This window comes from Cyprinodon tularosa, unplaced genomic scaffold, assembly GCF_016077235.1.
Source record: "Cyprinodon tularosa strain WSP-4 unplaced genomic scaffold, ASM1607723v1 ctg633, whole genome shotgun sequence".
In the NCBI taxonomy this organism is placed as follows: Eukaryota; Metazoa; Chordata; class Actinopteri; order Cyprinodontiformes; family Cyprinodontidae; genus Cyprinodon; species Cyprinodon tularosa.
In genome coordinates, this window is record NW_024039378.1 from 773,621 (window position 1) to 798,519 (window position 24,899).

At 38.3% G+C, this 24,899-nt stretch overlaps 1 protein-coding gene across 1 annotated transcript in view; it reads right to left on the reverse strand.

Annotated features, from left to right (window-relative positions):
• The window catches only part of LOC119798669 (FH2 domain-containing protein 1-like), a 33,567-nt gene extending 8,881 nt beyond the window's left edge, over nt 1-24,686 (reverse strand). Inside the window, exons 1-7 of the mRNA XM_038308229.1 lie at nt 24,549-24,686; nt 7,898-8,338; nt 7,645-7,815; nt 7,504-7,565; nt 4,390-4,492; nt 4,168-4,253; nt 306-406 (exon numbers count right to left, since the gene is read on the reverse strand). Of these exons, the coding sequence (XP_038164157.1) occupies nt 306-406; nt 4,168-4,253; nt 4,390-4,492; nt 7,504-7,565; nt 7,645-7,815; nt 7,898-8,182 (808 nt within the window). The 5' untranslated portion in view covers nt 8,183-8,338; nt 24,549-24,686. The remainder of the gene's footprint in view (nt 1-305; nt 407-4,167; nt 4,254-4,389; nt 4,493-7,503; nt 7,566-7,644; nt 7,816-7,897; nt 8,339-24,548) is intronic.
• Nucleotides 24,687-24,899: the final 213 nt, after the last annotated feature.

The following is a 24,899-nucleotide window of genomic DNA, read 5'->3' on the forward strand; positions in this document are numbered from 1 at the left end:
TCTTTAAATGTTGGCTGCTTTTTTAAAATGACATCCAATAATTTCTGGAGCAACATTTTCTTTTTGTGTTTTATAAACCTCCATTCATAAAAACCTCATATTCATCATGATAAAGAAAAAAGATTATATTTGTTTTGATTTTCTGCTATTTTTTCTTACATGTTTTGTGTTTGGAAAAGTAAAGAATCAACCTGAGTTGATCAACAAGGTTGAAAAGAATAAAGTGAGACCAAGAGCAGAAAAACAAAAAAAGGCAGAGTTGTATCTTTTCCATAGTTTATTATACTGTATAAAATGTTTGTTACCTTTGGCAGCAGAGCGAAGAGTTTTTAAATCTTGTTTCATGGCTTCACAGGCACCAGGGAACTCTTCCTTTAACAGCATGGACTCAATGCGGACAGAGTAACTAGAGAGAAATGCAGACTTTAAGTCAATGATGGGGGCAGGAAGGTTTTCCTGTGGAGCAGCTCAGGGTTCAAGTGCACAATAAACCTGCTTTATATATACATATATAGAGATATAGAGATATCAATATCTATATTGATACACTTTACAGTTTGTAAAACAGGACACCTGCAGAGGATGTAATATTTGGTAGGACATTATGACGTCGTCTGGTTCAGGTTAAAGTCAAGTTAAATCATGGAGAACAGCAGGAGTCAGGAGAATTTTGTTTAGTTTGAGTTTTTTTAAAGTCGTAGGGAAGCGGCTGTTCCACCGGCTGCAGTTCCGAATTCTCCCGAGTGGCGCACGACTTTACACAGTGATTAAAGTGAATGTGATTGGTTGATTATCAAGGGGGCGGGATGTTTTGGCTGGTTTCTCGGAAGCATCTTGCTAACCAGTTAGCATAGTGCTAGTAGGTTCCCAATGGGAAATTCCATTGGGACCAAGTAGCACTGAATTGGTGACTTAGCAACGACACTGTCAAGGAACGCTATGGACAGCGGAAACATGCAAGAGGAGGAGAGTTTAGTGTCGGAGGTCGTGGAGGAGTCTCCTCCGTCATCCATTTTTTATTTAGAGGAGGAAAGCGGGGACGAAGATGTTGTGGAAGAGGACGCCAGGGCGGCAGAAGCTTGGTTTGGTGTAGAAGGCTTACAGCCGTACATGTTTGAGCCCTTGCCTCGCAACACTGCCAGTTCTGTTAGCTCTACGCCTGCTGAAGACACAGACGTCCATCCCAGTGAACACTGGGACGCAACTCAATGGGAAAAGAAATGATTATGATTTCTTGCTTCAACCTTTGCGTATATTAGCTGCAACATATGAATCAAGATGCTATGACTGAGAAAATTTGATTGACAGCTGACATTTGATATGTGATTGGCCAAATGTAGGCGTACAAGCTGACGTATAACTAACTGGTCTGCTTAAGATAATGAAAAAAAAAACTGATTTTAAGACAGGATTTTTTTTTAAATAGAAATTTTCTAACTTTTGGGACAATACCATCTGATAAAGAGTACATTTATATACATGTTTAAGCCAGAATGATTTCACATTTAAATATGGCTTCCCTTTAAGTCTAAATTAAAAACCTATTCTTTCAGAGCTGGCTGTTGAATTTAAACTGCTAACTGAGGGATTATTAGTTTAAGGTTGTGGTCCAACTTTGTTATTTGTTTTACTAACTGCGTTTATCATGTTTTTTTATCTTTATTTGCTTTTATTTTGCTTCTATTTGACTGTTTAATTCACGTAAAGCCCTGTGGATTGTCTTCGTACTGAAATGTACTTTATAAATAAACTTGCCTTGCCTGAATGGAAATTGTCTTTATCACAAACGGGTTTTTCCTGAAATGATGCAGCCCTGTTCCTGCTTGCTTCATCTTTATCTGCTTGCTTCCATCAGCCTGACACTTTGCTGCTGATACACCTGAACCTCTGCAGACAATAAACTATATTTCTATTCTGTTTCATAAATGCACATTTTCTCGATTAGTGATCAAATGCTTAATACGTTTAGCTAAATACCCATCATGGAATAGAAAATAGAGTAAAATAGAAAAGAATAGAACAGAAAATCCATTTATTGTCCCATAATGGAGACATTCTGTGTTTAAAGCAGCAAAAATAATATTGAAAAATAGACAAACATTAAAATACTCTACTGTAGAGTGTTATAACAATATAAAACTGTGCGCCTAGAGAATAAAATAATCAATATACAGCCATGGACATTTTTACAGTAATGGATATTTGAAATAGCAGCAACATCAGAGGCGTGCAAAATGACAGCAGCGTGTTATTTATGAGACTAAGATAGAAACTGTTTAAAGAATGTAACAATTTATATAGCTTGTTGGGAACAGTGATGGTTATAGAGTCTTAAAGCTGCTGGGAGGAAAGATCTGTGATAACGCTCCCTGGTGCATTTAGGGTTCAGCAGTCCAGTATTCCAAAAATAATAAATATTTGAAATATTCAAAATTCTTAATGTAAAGATTTTTTCATATATATATCTTAATGTATATTTTAAATTTTATAAACCAGTTTTTTTCCAGTCTTAACAGCTCCATATGGTAGCAAACATGTAAAAATACATTGTAAATGTTCAAGGTGCACCCATGGATTAGCATCAAACATGAATGATGCTAATACAAAACAGGACCAGACCCTCTGCAAAGACATCTATAACATGCAGAAAAGAACATTGGAAGGGAAAAAAAAGGTAAATTTTCCTCCATGTGTTTTTAAAATGCACTCGTAAGCTTTACCAATATTAAAAAACAGCAGCGTATTTACATTACAGGGGTTGACGTTAAGGATTTTTACCACTTGCCCAAAGGGCAAGTGGCTTTCACACTTCATTTGCCCAGAAACAGTTTTTACTTGCCCAGTAAAATGTTTGATAAATATAGTTCCTAATATTCATTTTTGTATATATATCAATGAAACATGTTTGTTTTTTATATGTTTTTTGTAATTTAGTATTTTTTAAGTTTCCAGGTTCCTGGTGTGTAAATGCATGCGTCAGATAATGAACTCAAGCCTACATTACCGTGTTAACATGCTTTTCAATCCTTCCTGCACATTCTATTCAAACTAAACTTTGCTTTAAACTGTTGTGTGCTTGGAAAAATATAAACTGTAATGTTAAAAATCTAAAAAAAACTTGACAGGTTAAAATCTTAAGATAAATCACAAGACAGAAGTCAATGTCACAAATTAATAACTTTTATTTTAGAGTCACGGTTTATACAAGATAATACTATTAATATATTGTGACTTTTCTAGAGAATCATTATACATAGTTATTTTATTCAGGGTTTCCACAGTTTTACATAATTTCAGAATTCCCCGATTTTTAACTGACTCAGAATTAGTGTTCCCTGACAAAATAAATGCATCAACAAGACAATAATAATAACATAGCAGGTCGCCAATCTAACATGTTTAGTTCTATAACATTTAAATGCACCTCTCCAATGTCTAAGAGAGAAAAATTTAATGAACATTTTTAATATACAGTATGACCTGCATCACTGTACAGAAGACTGCCACATGATAGAAATATTTAAACTGTGCGCATGGAATACAATTTTGTCAATTTTCCTAAACCCTTTAATCTAAGGTTATGTGGGGGTGGGGGTGTTACTGTACTTACATTTTTTTCCCTTGTGGTTGTTTTTTAGCCGTCAAGTTGAAAAAAATGTGTCTGATTCGCGCCAATTCCGGACAAAAATCACACCATCTGGCGGAAAATCACGCGGCTTTTTCAAATCACGCGAGAATGTGTACAAAACAACAAAAATGGCGCCGGCAACGCTTCTGGGTCGAATGTCGGTGATTTCAAAGTAATTTTGATTGATAAATAATTTTTTTTGCGATCATTGCACGTGCCCGGCGGGAAAATGCAATGAAATTTTTGTACTCTCCCAACAATAAAAACTACTTGCCCTGTGAGATCGGCCAGTGTTTAACATCGAGCCCTGCATTAGGTGAAGTTTGTGTGCATCATATATGTATCCGAAGCTGTTTTCTGCAACTTGAAACAGCTTTAAACGACTAATCAACTTTAAAATGACATGAACTCATACATTTCCTCTCATTAAGAGTCCAGCATGTGAGCAACGTCAAATCATTTTAAAGTTGTTGCCTTTTAAGCTCGTCCCTCTTTTCTACTAATTTTAATTTGATAAAGTAAAAATAATACAAGCTCACCTGGGCAGCTGAGTCAGCAGATAGATGAAGGAATCGGCCAATGAGAGCTTAGAGACGTCGCCTCGGTACGCCTTCAGCTTCTTCACCTTCAGCAGAACAAACCCAGAGTTATTCCATCATCACTGCTCACACACATTTACAGATGAAACACAGACTTTCTACGTTTTCTGGAAGTCAGGTTGTTTGTGTTTGACGAGGCTGATGGATGTTTCTCAGTTTCACCTCCTCTTTCTCTGGAAGCAGCTTCAGCAGCTCTCTCAGAGGCTCCGCCCCAAATGATTCACTGTTGCCATGGTGAATGTCATCCACTATTGCCTGATTGGACCTGTGGGGGGAAAATGCTTTATTTAATTAACAGTGTTAAATTACACTCTGAATGTGCTAAAATGACACTTTTCGATGTGTTAATGAGTCGTAAACCGTACAAATAAAACGATCACATTCTGACAGATAAAAATAAAAGTTTAAGGAGCTTATCTGGAGCCAAATATAGAGAAACAGGATGACTTCAAACATGTTTTTGGCTCTATACGACAGCATAAGTTTACTTTTGATTCCTTTATGGTTGTGTGCCTCCCTCACAGCTGTAGGTGTTCTGTTTACTAAGCAGTGGGTCTGAACATAGTAAACATGTTCAGGACATGTTATCCTGTTTTCTCAGGTTATTGGTGCAGAACTCAGGTTATCATTTTCATCTAACAGTGAGAAAAAGAGCCTCCCATTTAGGGAATCTGGATCTGCTAATGATGAACTCTGTGTGAAGCAGCAAGAACTGACACCTTTGGACCAATTCCATGCATTACTTAACCATGAATCTCCTGTAAAGGGTAGGGGGATATGTCATTATTTCTTCTTTATGGCTCTTACTGGCTACTAGGGTTGAACGATTGTGCCAAAAATCGAAATTGTGGTTATTTTTAACCAATATTGCGATTTTGATTTCCTTTGCACTAAGCAGAACCATGATGTTTCACTCCAGGGTATATGTTTTTTTTTTTCCTTTCAAAGTATTATTGCAGGACTTCACTGTTATCTTCTTTTGGAGAAGTGATTACTTCGACTTGCATGCATGGATCTGCACACTAGAACGTTTATTCCCTTTTTCGTAAAAGCAAACCCGCTTAAAACCTACTAAAGCAACTTAAAGTGCTGCAATAAGAAAAAACTAGTCTTATAGTCTTGTTAAATGTAACAGGACCAGAATTTAGCATTTTCTTAAAAATCGTGATTCTTTGCAAATGAAATAAATCACCCAGCCCCAACAATCTTCTTGAAAGATGTGGACCAACTGCCTATAGGGTTTCAGTCCATCTTTAACCCAATAAAGTCCAACTAGCTCAGGTCTCTATAACCTTTCAGATCCAAAGAGCCATTTTCCCCTGAGCCCAGACAAATAAAAGTGATCAAAAAAAATCTTCATTCTGTTTAGAAAATCAACAATTTTGCTTCAAACAAGGGCCTATAAAATTAACCCATATTTAAAACCTTTAGCTGGTTCTTTAAGAGCTTTAACCACTATTAGGAGCCATACCTAAAGGTCCAAAGAGACACTTTTGGCCCTCGGAGCTGCAGGTTGCAGACCCCTGAGTAAACCAGCACCACACCTCCACCCAGATGGACTCCAGCCATAGAACCTTAGAAGTATTTCTCAGCCCAGTCTTGTTTTAATTGATGCTCCTTGTGCAGTAGCGGTCAGGTTTCACTCTCCCACCTCAGCCATGTCTCTATGCGAACATCCCTTATTCTGAACTCTCAACCTGTAACCCTGGAACAGACTGGTTTCCTGATAGCTTCAGATTGGATTCTATGTTGAAATGGTGACCGCTTCACCTTTATTCCTATTCATGTTTCCTTTGACCTTGTTGACTGCCTGCGACCAAATGTTTGGATGGTTCTAAGCTGCGTTGGATTTTACATTTTAAAAACCCTGACCTTTCAGCTTCAATTTCATAGAATATGTGGCAAATTGTTTTTTTCAGTGAAAAAATATTAAAGATGGCGCTGTGCATGCAGCAGCCTGTTATGTCAGCTCCGTGTTCTCCTTTTCTACTATCTAGAAAAGGAGAATTTGATAACCATATATATATATATATATATATATATATATATATATATATATATGCATACATATACAGATCCATTAAATCAATCAATCAATTAGTGTTGCTGTGATGGACAATAGCTGCTATTTACCAATATCATATATATTGTCCTGCCGTTTCATACATGACTAAAGGACTAAAACACGGCTAACCTCTGCGAACAGAAGGATGCTTAAAAAGTAAAAGAAAGAATACATTGTAACAAAGTGAGACGTGCCTTGATGTACAATATGGAGATGGTTGTGTAAACGTAGCAAGAAAGGAGGCAGAGCTTAAGATGTTCATATTTTTACGAGAAGGAACAAAATTGGAAAGGATTAGAACTGACTACATAATAGGGTTGACTCGGGTCGATGGAGGACAAGGTCAGAGAAGGAATGCTGGGATGATTAGAGGAGGAAAACAGGAAGAACCTCGGAGGAGGCACTGGGTGATATTTGGTGGGGAACGGTCAAACCTTTATTAACTCTTCTGTAAGATCAGATCCAGACATCACACTAACACTCTAATACTCACTACCGTCTGTCCGTTGTTCCTATAAACACTGAGGGGTCATGCTTTGGCCTTTACAATCACAAATCTATGTCAGGTTATGTCAGCAAAAACTGGTTCTACAAGCAGAGCTCCTCTTTTAACAAGTCCGTCCAGACATTGGCATGCAGGCATGTCAGAGAGGAGGACAACGCAGGAAGAAATGAGAAATCAATAGGAGATATAGGTTGGTTTTCTATTTAAATTTTAATCTTTGTCATCTAGTAGGATTGGAAAAAAACTGACTCTTTTATGTTTTTAATATCTGGGTGTGGTAATCGGTCTGCTTTTGTGCGTGTTGCAGAGGATTCCACATTTCTGACATAACTGCGGATCAGTCACATGTTGTTAGCATCCGTCTGTTTGCATTCCCCCATAACAGAAGCAGCATCACCACATCTGTTTTTACCCACAACACCTCGGGATGAGGGTGACGAGACGCAACGCACCATCACTTCCTGAGTCACGCTGTCACCCCAGAGCTTTATCAGAAACAGGTACGATCTTCTGATTAGTCAGTGACTCAGATTAAATGAACACCACCTCTAGGAATAAAGGGATGTATAATTTAAACCAATTTGATAATCTTGTTTTATTCTAGGAAGTGGTATAGATGGTTGCGATCTTAAAATGGGGGTTGTCATTGTTTCTCTGACTGAGTAACATCCTCAGGTTAGATAAATGGTTTCATTCTTTGATTTACCTCTTGAACTGTTTTAGAAAGATTGAGATGTTCAGCCCTCGTTTGGCGTCTAGAATGGAGACCTGGTGTGAAGGAAGAGACAGTTAGAGTCGTGCCATAAAGCAACCAAAAGCCTTTAGCAAACAATAAGAAGAACCAAACCTCGTCTTTAGCCTCCCTGAACGACAGCCGGGTCTTCCCTCCTCTGGTGGGCGTGGCCTTGGAGGCCGGCGGGCCATCGTTCTGAGTGAAAAGCTCCTCGATTTTCTTTACGTCGATCTGGAAATCCTGCTGGACTTGACCCTGAGTCCAAAGGTTGGCGTGACCTTTGACCTGAAACAGGCAGTTCACTGGTGTGAGGCTGGTTCTCACAGCTTCATACAAATACTGAGTTCTAGCAACACTATAACCCAACCTGCTCCGCTGGAATCGTTTTCCAGAAGAAGCTCCTCACCCTCTTCTTCTTCTTCAGTCCTCCTCCTGTTGGTAGCAGAGGAGGAGGAGGAGGTGGAGGAGGAAGGGGAGCAGGAGGCGGAGGAGGAGGAGGTGCAGGACTGTCTTGTAGTCTCGCCCCATTTTTACTGTTGTGTGAAAATGTCAAAGAGGAAGGTGGGGACATTGCTTCAGCAACAGCTACGTCCTGGTTAAAGGATAACCCTTCGACGTTGTTGGCCTGGGAGACGCTGCCCATGACGTGCATCGCCTCGACTGACTGCACAGGAGCAGAGAAGGATGGCACCAGACTGACGGGTCACCAGGATTACGGGTAACCATGATAACGTCCAAAAAGAGTCATTGCATTGGCAACGTCTGCAGATGAAGATCAGCAGCCTGGAGGAGAGGAGGAGCAACGGCTCTGTTGAAAGGAATTAACAGAAAACCACAACAATGTTTGTGGATCTTTGCTTTGTTTTCTCATGCATCTTGACGACGGGCAGGAAGCCTAAAGTTACAAAGCACCAAAGTTTGCATCACGACACAAAAGATGATAGATCAGTTTCATTTAAAACATCATTCCACTAATCTAATCAGGAAACATGGATTAGCAGTCTGGACACATAAATAGTTTTCTTTTCATTACAGGCAGTTTGTATTTATCAATTCTCTCCTGCTTTTCCAAGTTTAGGTCAAAGACTAACGACTGAGAGAGACTCTCAGCAGCAGGTCGTAGTTAATAGAGCTGGAAACCAGCCGCAAAATTCCCTTTATTCCTAAACTTCTTTACTCACTGCTCTGGCAGCAATATTCATAGAACTCAGTGAGCTAGAAGCAATCAGAGCAGTCATTTTACTCTGCTAAAAACTATATAATGCTTATTAAATGAAGCCATATTCCTGCATCAAATATCACGTGGAAGCAATTAATATTTTTAAATTGTCATCAACATATTTACTAGTATAAAGATTATTAAAATTATCCCATTAGCTAAAAGAAAAACCCACTCAGAGCAATAATTATACCAACATTTAAAAGAAAAATAAATAAAAAATTCTGTTATTAAGATTAAAAGCCTTTTTCCTCCTTCAGTATGTTCTACAAATAACTCCTCAAGTATTATAAGTTTAGCTTCACCTGTTTAAATTCTGTATAAACTGCACTGGAGTAAAGTAGGCCAGACCATTCAGAGCAGTAATTATAACAATGTTGTGGGAAAATATAATAAAAATTTGAATTAAAAATAAGAAAAAATCCTTTTTTGTCTGGCAATCTGCTCTATACAGATCTCCTCCTACAGCATAGTTTTAGCTTCATTTGGTTTAAATTCTTTATAAAATCCTCTTTGAGGAGCCTTTTGCTATTTGATTATTAATCGCTAAAAATAAAAAGATGGTCAGATCAATCGATTTGCAAAATAGTCGTTGCAGCCCAAATCATTTTTTCCTGCTAAATTAAATTGGTTTCTAGAGTCAATTTGAATAAATACTCAAATAATGACCATTTAGCATTTATAAAAAAAAAACAACCATGCTTCTAAGGTCAGGGAATTTATACAAATCTACAAAAATATAATAAAGATGGATAAAAAAGACAGATGGAGGGATGGTTACACAAATGATCAATGATGGACGGATGGTGGATGGATGGATTTTGGACGGATTATGGATGATAGAAGATGGATGGATGATTGATGGGTGGATTATGGATGGATGGATTATGGATGGATGGATGGATGGATGGATGGATGGATGGATGGATGGATGGATGGATGGATGGATGGATGGATGGATGGATGGATGGATGGATGGAGGAATTGTTAGACGGGTGATCGATGATGGACGGATGATGGATAGGTGGATGATGGATGGGTGGATTATCGATGGATGGATGGATGGATGGATGGATGGATGGATGGATGGATGGATGGATGGATGGATGGATGGATGGATGGATGGATGGACAGACAGATGAATAGACAGACGGACAGATGGATGGAGGAATTGGTAGATGGAGGATCCATAATGGACAGATGATGGATGATGAAGGATGGATGGAATCAGCTGATACAGACAGTATTGGCCCTGCTGGAAATCATAGCTGCACAAAAACTGCAACTGTCTTGATAAAACTCAGGGGAAAAAAGGAAAATCCCTGAATAAATGATCCATGATTCTCAGATTTAGTGTCTGCATTCATCCAGCACCTCCTCTGCTGCCTCAGAGGATGACTCATTTTCTCATTGTCTTAAACATTTAGGAGTCTTCTACTGTATAACTGACTGGAAAACACAATTTTTACAATAGAAAAAGAGAATAGATTGCACGAGTGAATATATTTCACTGCCTGTATGTTAACATCCAATTAGATACGAATTATCTAACTGCCACACCTTTAGTTCTTTTCTTTTTTTCTAATAGGTTTGTATTTTCACTAAACAACCTGAGGCTTTTTCTCATCAAACCACCTGCTGCTCAAAGGTGAACAAAGGACAGATCACACCCAGCACTGATGTCATATTTCCAATAACAACTCGACTGCAGCATACCGGGTTAGAGCAGTGGCAGGAAGCCCAAATATGGACCACATTCCTGCAAAGTTTAATTATTTAAGACTCACACAGGAAGAAATCACCGTGTGAAGTTCTGGATACATGTCGGCAAAGATCTCCACTTCCTGCCGACGAATTAAAGACGACAGTGAGCGTTACACAACCTAATCTCACATCACTGATCGCCCGATTTCTTCCATCAAATCTGCAGCTAAATCGTTCTAATAACCAGAGCCACCCGGTGTGTGAGAACCAACACCCTGACCCGGCTGCTGATGGCTCTTTCTCCTCTTGGGGGGATATCAGCATCTAGATTACCAAAAACTTTCTAATTTTTAGCTTTTCTTTTCTTCCCACTAACTGATTATTCATAGAAAAATATTTCTTTGTTAAACCAGCAGAAAGAGACACTTTAAAACCAAATCTTTTTGATAACAGCTGCAAGTGGTTTTCTAGTTTCAGTGAAAAAGTATCAAAGATAACATAGTTTGACAGACAGGAAATAGGATCTGCATTACCAAGAGTTATTATCTGAAAACAGATCTGAACAGATATGATCTGATGCATGACTCTGGTTCCCATTCAGGTCTTTGCAGGATATTTCTACAGTTTTCTAAGCTGCTCATCTATAGGACTGTATATTATATATCAAGTTTCCCCAATGTTTTACTGTGAAATATTCAGCTATTAATGTCCCCTGATTTTAATAGCTGAACGAGTCTCAGTAAAACTTAGTCTGAGCTAAAATGCTAGTTTCTTTCTATCGTCAAAGTCAAAGTTACAACTGTTAAAAAGAAGTGTCTGTCTCGAGGGTGTAACTTTGCGATAAAAGTTGGTGGGGACGCTCTAAGGGTGGTGGCTGATGGAGCTAAAGCTACTCAAGCCAGACGCTTTTAATAGGGTTTGTATTTTCCAAAAATGAGCTCAAACATTTATTTATTGAATGCTTTACTATTGTTGAGACGCAAAAGTACCCCAATATATTTGTGGTATTTATAGATACAGACAGATTCCTGCCTTTAGTGCATTATTTTATAAAGGGCTCAAAAACATTAATGTATAAAAAAATGACGAAAAACAGCCGATGCCAACATCCCTAGAACGGACACAACTTCATTTCCATCCATCCATGCATGGCTTCCCTTTAAGCTGCATCACTGATTATCCTCCTTCACAAGCAGCAAAATCTAATTTAGAAATGTGTCCCATATTTCATTGACAGCCAAAGTCTATATATTGAACCTTATATTTCAAAAATCACTTATACACAGTTTTTGTATTATTTGTGCTTTAATTCTTGTAAGTTTCTTATACTTTAATTTTAGGTCTGTGTCCTGTGAGTCTGTCTGTCTCTGGGTTGGCTGGCACAGCTATTTTTGAGTCTCGGGCTACAAAAGACAAAAAGATATATTGAATTTTATTATAGCATTGCATATTTTTTCTTTTAAACTTGGAAACATATTTTATTGCATGTTACATGTCTCAAAAGTTCTGCTTAAAACAGATTTATTAACCTGTCTACTAATATAATGATGCCTGAGAAAATAATTTTCAGGATCTCTAGAAGCTCTACAGTCTGATTCTATGTCCAATAAGAAAACAACAGATATGTGTTCATTTTAATCTGTAACTCTGAGGAATGGTCCTGAGAAGCCCAGCATTTTTAACTTATTTAAATGTACAATCTGTTGCCATTTTGATGGTTACCTCGTTAACGGAGTGCTCTTAAGCTGCTGATTGCCACTACCTCGACACCAGAGTGTTTGCCAATTTTGGGAAGTCATCCTGCAAACTGGATCTTTGGGACCTTCACTCCGTGGAGGGATCAACTGAGCCTCAAACTGAGCTGGGGATTCAAACTGGAGGTTTGGATCCAGTTTCCCAGAGAGGACGTTGAGTTTACACACTGAGCAAGGGAATCATCTCCACTACGACCAGTTCAAGTACCGCAGGAAATCTGAGTGACAGTCAGTTTCTCTGTTCACCTACAACTGACCGTGTTTTGGGTAAACCCTGTTCTGCCCTCCACTGAATCAGACTAACACTGGAATACAGCACACAGATTGGAGTCTGTTCAGAGATTCTTTATCTCTTCAATAAAACCTGTTAAACCTTTTCCCCTGGACTCTCTGGATTGGTTTCTCTGCATGTGGATCTGAGCTTTAGATAAAACCATGACAGCCAGTGGTCTCTCTCTTTATGAAGCTGCCACAAAATTGATCAAATAGGCTCAAATCTTAGAGAAAAAAAATATGTTTCTGTTTATATTGTCAGGGTTGGAACTCATTTCATGTTAAAATTTACAAGGTGATCAAATCACAATTATCCTAAACTGTTATAACTTTTTAACCAGGTTTTAATGTAAGAACAAAACTTTCAATGTATACTAGTGAACAGTCAGGGATTTAATGCAGAACCTGTAAAATCAGAAACTCTGAGTTGGAGAAAATGAGGTTGGTCAACCCCTGAAAGAAGAGACAGACGGAAAAAAGATGGATGGATATAACTTTAAGACATTGCAAATGTGCAAATGCAAATAAGCTGGTGAGGATCTTTTTTTTTTTTTTTACTTTAAAGAATAAAAAAAATGAAACTACTCAGGGTGAGTTTCTCTGATCTGTTCCTTCCTATTATCAAATTATCATTAGTTTGCATTTTAATATTGCACTATAATGCAGTTTGTATCAGTCTGTATCAGACACCCAGGGCTGCTGTGTGTTACTGTGGCTAGCGCTCACAGACATGCTGATTGCCGTGGAAACAGACCCGCTAATGAACAATGACAGTTTGTTGATGCGGTTTACAACAAAAACAGGGTCACAGTTTGCAGGTGTGTGTGTGAAAGCTTTGCTAGCACGATAGCGCCTCCAGAAATGTTTCATAGGGGGGGCCAGATGGGGCAGCTAAAAATCTTGGGGTGGCACACAGAAACTAAAAGCCATAATTTCAGGGTTTGAATCTACTATTGTCGTAAACATGACTTAAGTAAACACCTACTCATATCTTGGTTTATTGTGGTATTTTAAATGTTACGTCGCTGGCTGGGATTAATGAGATGAAACTGAGGCTACCACAATTTACACTGGCGAGTGGGGTGGCCACCCCTGGTGGCCCCGCTGTATACTGAGACATCCGTCTCTCAGAAAACAGAATCAATCTGGGCTCATCTGACTGCATCGCCTCTCTGCATCACATCAGACTCCAACCTATAAGCTTCCTGGTGAAATATAAGGTTTATTTTATCATCTGCATTGATCTGATCAATGGTTTCCTCATTAACAAACTAAACACCACTGTTTACCTTCACTTTGGAATAAATCACTAAGTTTTACAGATGTTTTGATTTCTACAACATTTCAGACGCTGCTGATCCAAATCATTCAAGATCCTTTATTGTTTCAGGAAAATAATAGTTGCCCACTGTCCTTACAGTTTATTATAATTTGTCTGTCGGACCTTAACAGTCAAAGAAAAGATCAACTGGCCCACATAACATGGGCACAATGTCATTACCAAGAGATTTGGAACCACCGAACAAAACGATGAAAGAGGCAACAAAAGAACTCATAGACCTTCATCATCATCATCATCATCATCATCATGATCATCATCATCAGGGTCCTAATCCAGTAGAAACAATTAAAACCAAAACATTCAAACGTCTGCAGCTCGGTTCCATAATCAGAGTAGACCTCAGTGCTGGTGGCCTCTGCCTCAAATGCATGCTGGGAAATCCACTGTGACAGTGAGGCGCACTCATTCAGAAAACAGAACCTCACACCAACCACCTCATCAGCCGACCCAGTTATGATCCTTCGCTCGCTCTGCATTCCTTCAGCATGGACCTCAATAAGGAGGCAGAGGGTGAAAGAGGAACCATCACCATGATCCAGCATCACAGCCTCCTTCTCTCATGGTTTCCTGACAATCTGAGCACCGACTCACAGCTTCACATTAAAGCTCAGTCACTGATGGTAAATAATAAGTAGACAGTGGAGGATAAAATTTAACTACGCAGAGTTTAAAAGTCCAAACCCAAAATCTGACAGCTCTGCATTAAAAGATGAGATGGGTTAACTGGATGAATGAGGAAGACAAAGCAAATGCTCTAATTCCATCTCAACAGAATAACAGCTGGATCCGAACATGTCTTTTGTATTAATAAGGATGTTTCATAAGCACATCCTTTCTTTCTTGCTTAGATTTTTCCTGTCCTTTGCTCTTTATGTGTTTGACTTATCGTACTCTCAGCCCCTTTTCCTTTAGTGAGGAGATCATTCTGTGTTCTGCTCCACCTCCCTCTGCTCTTTCTCCCACCAGCTTGGTTTCTACCATCCAACCAGAACGGTTCCACCTGGTGAAGCTCAGTCCTCCCAGATACCTTCAGGTCTCCTCTCTGCACGTCACTTATAGAGCTTGACAAAAGGTTCCCTTATTAATGACTTATTAACTGTCGACCTTATGAAGGATCAAAGATCACAACAACCAGAGTAAGGTTTTAATATTCTACTTGATGGAAGAGAGATGTGTAAATCTTTTCAAATCTCTATATTTTATCAACCATTTTAACAGTTTTTCTCTCCCAGTTAATAAAAAATTTAAGAAAAGATTTGTTTATGATCACTAAAATCTCTTAAATAGCTTCTTTTTTTTTACCATTGGGGAGTGGTGGCCTAGTTGTTAGGGTATTGCACTTGGAATTCAGAAATTCTACGTTCAGGTCCCACTCCCACAGACTGTCACTCTGGGTCCCTGAGCAAAGTCGTATTTAAATGTCAAATTATTCTGGCTTAAACATGCATATAAATGTACTCTTTATCAGACTATATTGTTGCAAAATTAAGACAATTTCTCTTTTTAAAAAAATCTCTGTTTTGTTTTGTTATCTCATGCCGGCCAGTTAGTTATACGTCAGCTTGTACACCTAAATTCGGCCAATCATGTATCAATGATCATCTGTCAATCAAATTTTTTCTGTCATAGCATCTTGATTCATATGTTGCAGCTAATATACGCAACAGTTGAAATAAGAAATCAGAATAATTTCCTTTCCCATTGAGTTCCGTCCCAGTGTTCACGGGGATGGACGTCTGTGTCTCCAGCAGGCGTAGAGCTAACAGAACTGGCAGCGTTGCGAGGCAAGGGCTCAAACATGTACGGCTGGAAGCCTTCTACACCAAACAACAATCCGCCCCCTTGATAAACAACCAATCACATTCATTTTATTCGCTTGTGTAAAGTCGGGCACCACTTGGGAGAATTCAGAAATCCAAGGGTTAGAACAGCCGCTTCCCTACGACTTTAACCCCACACTGCTCCCCGGGCGCTGCACAATGGCAGCCCACTGCTCCCCAAAGGGATGGCTTAAATGCAGAGAGTTAATTTCGTTTCTCTGTACTTGTGACAGTCTAATGACAATAAAGTTGAATTCTATTCTATTCTTTCTTTTTACTAAGCACTGTAATTTTAATGCTGCATGCCTGACACTAAGGCCCCGTCCACATGAAGTCAAAACGAACACGAAACGCTGATATTTTCCAAAACGTTTGCTGTAAAGACGGAGACGTAAAATAAATGTGAGCGTCCACACGAATGCATGAAAACGCTGCAAAATGTATGCCAGGCCTGTAAGTGGCGCTGTGGTGCCAAAGCAAAAATAAGCGACGAAATGTTGGGCATGCGCACTAATATTTATACATGGTTGCCCTGCGGGTCCATTTTCGTGGTTAAGTCAAATTCAGGTGCAGAACTATGTCGTCGATATTGCTCTGTTCTTCCTGGAGATATTCCAGAAGAAGAAGATTCTGTTGTAAGCCCGACAGCAGGGTGAGTAGCATTAGCAACGGCGCCATTGTTGTTGTGATACTGTGTCGCGCATGCGTGTTTAGAGGCGACGCTATGACGCATGCGTGTAAAAAAAAAAATTTGCGGTTAGAGCGTAAAGATGGAAACGCTGGAAATTTTGAAATCTTCCCACTCTGAAGGCTGAATAAAAAAAAGATCGTTTACAGACCCCCGAAACGCCGGCATCGTATGGATGAGAGGCTGGTTTGGTGAAAAATTTGTGCGTTTAGGCCAGGGTTCGTCTTCGTGTGGACGGGGCCTTAGACTATAAATTTACTAACAACTAAATGTAGTTAATGAGAAATAAATGTGCAATAAATCATATAACTATAAAACTAAAGAACAAATTTAAATACGTTTTGATGACAAAAAACAGGCCTGATTTTCTTGCTCCTGAGCGATAACTTTGTTTACTGATTATAAATCTGTTAGAATGAGAAAACTTTCATATGAATTTAATAACAATTAAAATAATAAACTCTGCTCTCTCTTTAAACTGATTGCTGCTAAGACGTAAAAGTGTACGGCTAAACAAAACACAAAAGCACACAAGTTCATGGAAACCTGTTTGAGAAACAAAACAAGGACAAATATTGACACTATAAATTCATCTGACCTCTTCTCTGCAGCACAAAGGAGGACGGAGAAAAGCACACAGACACAATGGATCGGGACAACCCTGCTCTATGGGACGTTATTAAAAGATAAATCAGGACTCCCAGCTCATCTGGGGATGACATCAGCAGGAGGTTTCCCTGTGCTGCACATATTCTCTGTAAAGCTAATAACGTGATTATTTCTGGGAGGTGGGTTAGTTAAACAGGTTTATTCTGTTATCTAAAGCCAAACACGAGCTCTACTTAGCTTTAACACTTCTCTGCAGGGCGTGGGACGACCTGTACAGTTTATAAACATGAAAGAAAAGTTAATTATTGCTGCAAACTGTGTATGAAAAGCTAACATGTTGTTCCAGAGAGGAGCGGCTGCTCCAAGCCAAACGGAGCCTCAGTGCTGGAGACTAAAACACAGAAAAACATAAGAATGCATAAAATATAACACAATAGAGACTCCCACTGCTAATCTGAAGGAATACGATTAAACTGTCAGAATGTGAGCACGCAAGAAAAAGTTTTAGAAAGTTGTCTGCAGGTTTTGTTTGCTCTTGAATGTGTTTCTAAGCCACAGATGAATAGAAACCACTCAGATAAAAGACTTTCTAATCCGAACAAAGAGCTCAACAAGCTCAAATAGGAGCCTTTTTTTCACTATACGAGCAGGAACCCTCAGTGCTATAACAGGTTAATCCTAAGAATTAGACCTGACTTGAGTTCATTCATGGACACTCATGAAGCCTAGAAAGAAAATCGATTATTCGATGCATAAAATCAAATCTAATATGGACATAAGATGCCCAAATTCCTCCTTTAATGGCTTTGTTTAACTTTATGTTTTCCAGCTCAAACTAGAAATGGAATGATACAAATATTGGGTCAATATTCTCCCCAATACTCTGGACTAAGGCTACCTTATATTTGGCATATATCACAGAATCCATGATAAAGTCAATCTTAGCTCTAAATGATGAGAGGGGCTTATGTGGAGCAGGAAAACGCCGGTTCTACTGCGACGCATCTGGATCCATAACAGTCTGCCTCTTTATGACTTAAAAAAAAAACACAATCAAACTTTTTATTTTGACTGAGCTTATATTTAGCACTGGTATCTATGGAAAAAAAAGTCTCGCTGGAATCTGCCTTTTTTTTAACACAGAATTTTAAACACTGAATTTTTTTAGACTTTGAATTCCTTACACTCAATTTTTATCTGGTAAAAATTCAGATGCAAAAATTCAGCCGCAAAAGTGTTGACCTTTTGGTGAACTCAAGCCAAAGTAATCTACACTCGATAGAGTCGAGCAGCTTCTAGCCAATGAAATTAGCTCATTTGGTCAGGTGACATTATGGCTGCGCTGTTCCTGGCTGAATGTAGTAAAAAAGAATTTTTCGTTAAACAAAATGGCAACACTTTTGCGGCTGAATTTTTGCAGCTGAATTTTTTCAGGTGAATTTTTACCAGATAAAAACTGAGTGTAAGGAATTCAATGTCTAAAAAAATTCAGTGTTTAAAATTCGTTGTTAAAAAAATTCAGTGTTTAAAATTCGTTGTTAAAAAAATTCAGTGTTTAAAATTCGGTGTTTAAAAAAAAGCCAGATTCCAATGAGAATGTTCTTCTTCCATAGGTATCGATAGTCTGAATTAATGCTTGCAATCATAATCAGTTTGAAAGAATCTGGTATTAGTGCATCTCTAATAGGGCTGAACGATTTTGCCAAAAATCTAAGTTGCGATTATTTTTCAATAAAGTGCCAATTGCGATTTTATTTTGATTTTTCTTTGCACTAACCCCAAGTTTGTAGATATTTCATCAGAGGCTTTTAGATTTTGAAAGCTTGCTTGAAAAGAGTCTATTGTTGCATGATTTTAGAGTAAAATTAGTGTAAAAAAGTGCTTCTACTTGCATGCATGCATCTGCATGGTAACCACAACTCTCTCGAACTTTCTATGTGGCTGCGAACCCTTTTTAAGTGTTTTACTGCTGCCTAAAGCTGGGCTTACACTGTGGAATTTTTTGCCCTTTTCGTGAACCACCTTTTCTTGCACAACTGGAAAGTTGTGCTAGAATTTTCCCATTGGGCCGACTTTCAGCCTGATCGTGCGTCGTGTAATGTACAGGGGGTAACGAAGGGCTCTAATGACAACCTCCCGATCAGGAATCGTGAGGTCGGGAGAAAATTAAACATGTTTTGATTTTCAATCGACCGTCGTGGGCAAATCGGTCAGTGCACAAACAAGGATTCTTCTTCTTTGGTGTAAACACAGCAGCATGGCGGGGTGCGAGTGAAATGTAGTTCTTTCTGTAACATTGACAGACCGTAGTAGCCACGTTTGCTCAGCCATATCTTTGTCGTTCTTTTTAGGGCTTTAAGCATAATATTGCACAAATTGCCATGGCAGTGCGCTTAATATTCCTCTTCCACTCATTTGGCTTCCAGATAGACGAGTCCAAGTAGCGCCATCTCACTGCGGAGCTGAGTCCAACATGGTTTTAGACGTACAGCGTGAGCAGGTAGATCGCATCAGAGCGTCATGCTGAACATACATCGTGAGCTGTGAACTCACACTGTACAACGAAATCATGCGGTTTCATCGTACAGTGTGAGCTGTAGCTGCTGCAACGATTGAAAAAATCGCACCGTTTATGCCCAGCTTAAAGAACTAGAGGGAAAAATCTTGCTCAGTGTAATGGGACTAAAACTTAATGCCTCTAATTAAAAAATGCATTTTATTAAATATCGATTTTATTGCAAATGCAATTAATTGCCCAGCCCCAATCTCTACTTTGAACCAATATTTAGAACCTGTTTATTCTTAACATTTCTGCAGAATTTTTAAGAGGGGATGCAAAAATGCTTTTTTTTTTGGCTACTAAACGGAAAGTCTCTGCTAACCAACCGAACACCTTCCAGATAAACAGTTATAACAATCCTAATTGCCATTGGCACTGATGGAGCTGATTAATAAGCGTTAAGAGAAACCAGAGAGGAAGCCATGGACAGTGAAATGTGAGTCACTGGGTGCTTTTTTCCCCTGTTTTTAAGCGTCTCTTGGTGATTTCTTTAGGTTTTTAGGGCGGCTGCTCGTTGCTCAGCAGTCTAACAGATTACAGCTCCCACACTTTCTTCAGCGGTGACAGATTTCCAAATGCCTCAGCCACGAGGATTACAGCAGCAGGTTAGCAGGAAGAATGGATGAAACGCTCAGGTTGAGGTGGAAATATGAGACATGGAGGAAAACCAAAAAATTACTATAGAAGATTCATCATCAATATGCGAGCATATAAGGAAAGGAATTAATAAAGACAATAAGAGAAATGAAACCTTTGATCATTACTGTCTGATTATTGTCACTCTCAGCTGTTTTTAACTGAGTAAATAAGATCAATGAGGCCTATTCTGAACATCTAAACTAGAAAATAAACGGCAGCTTTGATTCCTAAATTAAGAAATATAAAAGATCGCTTCACAAAAACACTCAGGCATCAAAGACACCTTAGTTTTAAATCAGTTTAACGCAAACATGCATGAAATATTGCACACGCTCACGTTGTGATGGCAACAGGGCAGCACTTCTTCGCATATGCAGATTTAAAACTGGTAATTAATTTAAAAATAAGAAAATAATAATACACCGAAGGCGACTGACCTAAAATTGGTCATTAGAATTCAAGCATCCAATCAACAGCTTATTTACATACAAAATGTATTTAGAATATTAAAAAGACTCTTATTTTTTTTAAATAATTCTACAGAAACCTTTTAAATAAACCTAACATGCTCAATATTCATTCATATAATAAAGTTTATTTATTTGAAAAACAAAAACATCAGGTTCACGTATTTAGGATAAATAAACTTACTCAAAATGAACACTACTGAGTGTGTTCATATCAAATACACTAAGTTTATCGTTTGAATGACTTATTATTATGCAATTCAAACAAATGACATTAAAATGACACAAATATTTAAATGTTGGGGATTATATATCTCTATATATCTGTGTGTTTATCTGCCTTCATACAGCAAACTTTGACCTTTTCTTTGCAGTTATATCGAGTTTAAGTGTTAGTTATAGAGAAAACACTACAGGCTGCCCAGTTGGTGAGCTGAACACGAAGCCGTGAGAGCGACACAACTAAAGTCAGAACAGGACAAAAGCTGCCACCATGCCATAGAGAATAAAAACATGGAGAAGATCTAGGGAGCCAACAACCAAATCCAATCCACCAGTTTAACTCTCTGCCAAGAAATCACCAGTAAAATTCAGAGGAAATCCTTAAAATTACTTTTTTTTTAAAGAACTTTTTTTATGCAATTTTGCATAATGCAATACAGCTCTTGCTATGTCAGCTTTTCAATGTAAATGTTGTTGATATTTGGACTATACAAAGTAGTTGCTGCAGACTTCTGCACAGCGAGAAAATTACTTGCACAAATCATAAAAAGAACATGAATAAAACACTGAACAAAAAACAAACAAAACAAAAAAACCAACACAGAACTGATGACTTTCTAAAGACTATTCAGGAGAGCTGAATAATAATAAAGCATGCTTAGTAAGAAAAAAAATGGAAAATATGAGATAGTGTGTTAAATCTGTACTTGAATTTAATTATATTCAAAAGAATCGACAAAAAATGCCCGGGATCTTTGCAAAGAACAGTTAAAGAGATGAAGCTGTTTAATAAAAGGCCCAAAGAGCAAAGAGTCTTAAAAAAAAAATCTATCAAACTAAACAGGAATATAGGAAAAATAATTTCATATAACAAATTTAGTTTATAAGGGACCATCTAGCTACTCAACTAAATACATATTTTCCAGGTTTTTCAAAGCATTGATCATTAGCAGTGACAAATAAATAATGTAAAAATAAATTAGCATCAACAGAAGCAAGTATATAAGCACATTTTATCATCATATAATAAACTCTAAATATTCAGTAACCAATTACAGGAGAAACCAAGATGGATCGAGCAGAACCAGAAACACCACCACAGCACACCTTTTTTTATTAAAAGAGAAATAACTTCAAACAAAAGTTTAGCAGGTAATAAAACATTTCAATGACAAACCATGAAATAACAGCTTAGAAAGAAGATACATTTTAATAGAGATCCAACAGTAGGAGGAAACAGTAACATTATCATCACACATCCCTAACTTCTTCCACAGCAGCAATTACAGCGACAGACGTGCTGCTGCTCTGAAAAGACCAGTCAAACTCCCTGAGGAAGAGGAGGAGGAGCAGAAAGCATCTGTCTCTTCTGACAAAAAAACACGTGTTTATGAAGCTCAGAGGGATGAAGCTGGACCCCCTAACTAGATGGAGGAGGAGAAACATCCAAACTGCCTGTTGGACAAGATGAGCCAAATGAAAACAAATCCCCTTTGAATCCTTTTCTATAACAGAAACAAATAGAGCCAAGCAAAGGAGCTGGCTGAGCATCCCCTCGTCTCTGGGGTTACTATGGTGACAGGGACAGACAACCCCAAACAGCCTCCTGTTTTCAAATGTCGCCCCAGTCGGTGTCATCACCGCAGCTCAGGGCAGATCAGGGGGTCAGTTAGACCCGCTGCAGGGAGAACTGAGCCGTGCAGAGAGAAACAGATGCACATATGATGGTTTATTATTAGAGCAATGAATGGATGGATGGATGGATGGATGGATGGATGATGGATGGATGGATGTATGGATGGATGGATGGATGGATGGATGGATGGATGATTGAATGGATGGATGGATGGATGGATGGATGGATGGATGGATGGATGGATGGATGGATGGATGATGGATGGATGCATGGATGGATGGATGGATGGATGGATGATGGATGGATGGATGGATGGATGGATGGATGGATGGATGGATGGATGGATGGATGGATGGATGGATGGATGGATGATTGAATGGATGGATGGATGGATGGATGGATGGATGGATGGATGGATGATGGATGGATGGATGGATGGATGGATGGATGATGGATGGATGGATGGATGGATGGATGGATGGATGGATGGATGGATGGATGGATGGATGGATGGATGGATGGATGGATGGATGGATGGATGGATGGATGGATGGATGGACGGACGGATGGATGGATGGATGGATGGATGGATGGATGGATGGATGGATGGATGGTGGATGATAAACAAAGCCCACCTCCTTGGCCAAACATCCCAGGTGTGTTCTAAAGCTTTTCTAAAGGTCTGAACAGTCTGATCCTCAAAGCTGAACAAACAGCAATAAGAGGCTGGAGATCAGCAATCATCACTAATAAAACATACAACTTTGTTTACCCTTCAAGTCTGAAGATTAATACAAACAATAAAATATTCTCTAATAAAATAAACTATAATGGATTACCCATTAGTCTCAGTTAGATTACTCAAGAAACCAGAACCTTAAATGTTGATCACATAGAGAAAAACCCTTTTAATGGGTCAGCTTGACTTATTGAATGATTTTTAATGAAAACTATATGGGTTCCAGTTTTATCCGGAAGTTTGAAATAGTAAAATTGAACAGAAAAGGGCAGTGAAGCTGGAATTATGAGTGGAAAACAGCTAAAAATCCAATAAGGCTGCCATTGGCAAAAATAAAAAAATTGCACTCTAATGATTTCAAGCCCAGCTCTTCTTCTGTTTACACAATCTACAGCTCAAAGAAAACTTCAAATTCTCAAACACATCCACAGAGAGAACCATGAATTTAGAAAAAGAAATAAAAGAACATTTTGAAATAAAGGCTTAAAGAATCTTATTTTTTAATAAACATAGGAAACTTGAATAAAAAATAATTATTGTTTAAAAGTGGCCTCCTTTCTATATCAAATTAATATGAGAATTTCTTCAGATTATCTATATCAGCCCAAGCCCCAACACCAGTTTAAAGAGAGAGCGTATGGTTTGCAATAGCGTTGGATTTAAGTTGTTGTTTTTTACACTGTAAGGTGAATTGTTAATGGAAAAAATGAACAAAACTCATATTTAGCTCTTGAAGAATTAGAAAAATATTGTCAGAAGGCTTTATTTGTTGTTCATTTCAATGTATAACACTTGCTTGGTGTTGTAATCTAGCTACGAAATGTCTAATAAGCAAAAAGAAGCAAAAAAGTAGAGGTTTTGCTGAACTTAGAAAATCCCATATAAAAAAAAAGGTATACAATTTACTATTTAATTATTCATTAGCTTTATATTCATTCCTGATGTATGGAAACAGGTTCCTGGGTTGGGCTAAGCCCCCCAGTGTTTAGGATCCTACCAACGCCTCTGTTATAAAACAGCATTAATGTGGAGATTTACTAAATGCGTCGATTATAAATCATGATGATAACATGCAACAATAAACTGGCCTAAGTCGATGGAAGGCTGGTAAAATTAAACTAAAAATGCATAAAAAACGAATTATTCAAAATAAAGTCTCACTTCTGTAACGGTTATTAAAGTAAACTTTATGGGTTTAATTTTAGGAATACAAAATGACAGTAAATGGATTAGATGTTAAGTTGAAACACCTGTGCTCTCAGTGTCATAAAACATATTTGTTTCCAAATAACATATAACAAACCGCTTAAAATAGTAAACAGAAAGAAAAATAATAATAAACGTACCGTTATGAATGTGTTGCGTTTTTCTTCTGTTTTTTACTTTTAGAACTAGACAAAAAACAGAAAAAATGTGGAATCAAAAACAAGTGAATAAAGATTCCTGGTCCTTTTCCAGCTGCTGCGCGCGCTCTCCAGCTCTCCAACGGTCTGATGTGAGCCGACAGCGCGTGCAGGAGAGAAGCCAACAGAGGAGGGAATCGCGCATGCGCGCTGACTCAGGTGGAGGGAACCCCCGCTCTGTCCGCCTCTCTCTCTGGTTCTATCTGTGGCTGCTCGCTCCAGATAAGCTTTACCAGCTTTGCCTCTTCCACAAAACATTTCAACTACAGTTAAATATTTCATCATTTATCAAGC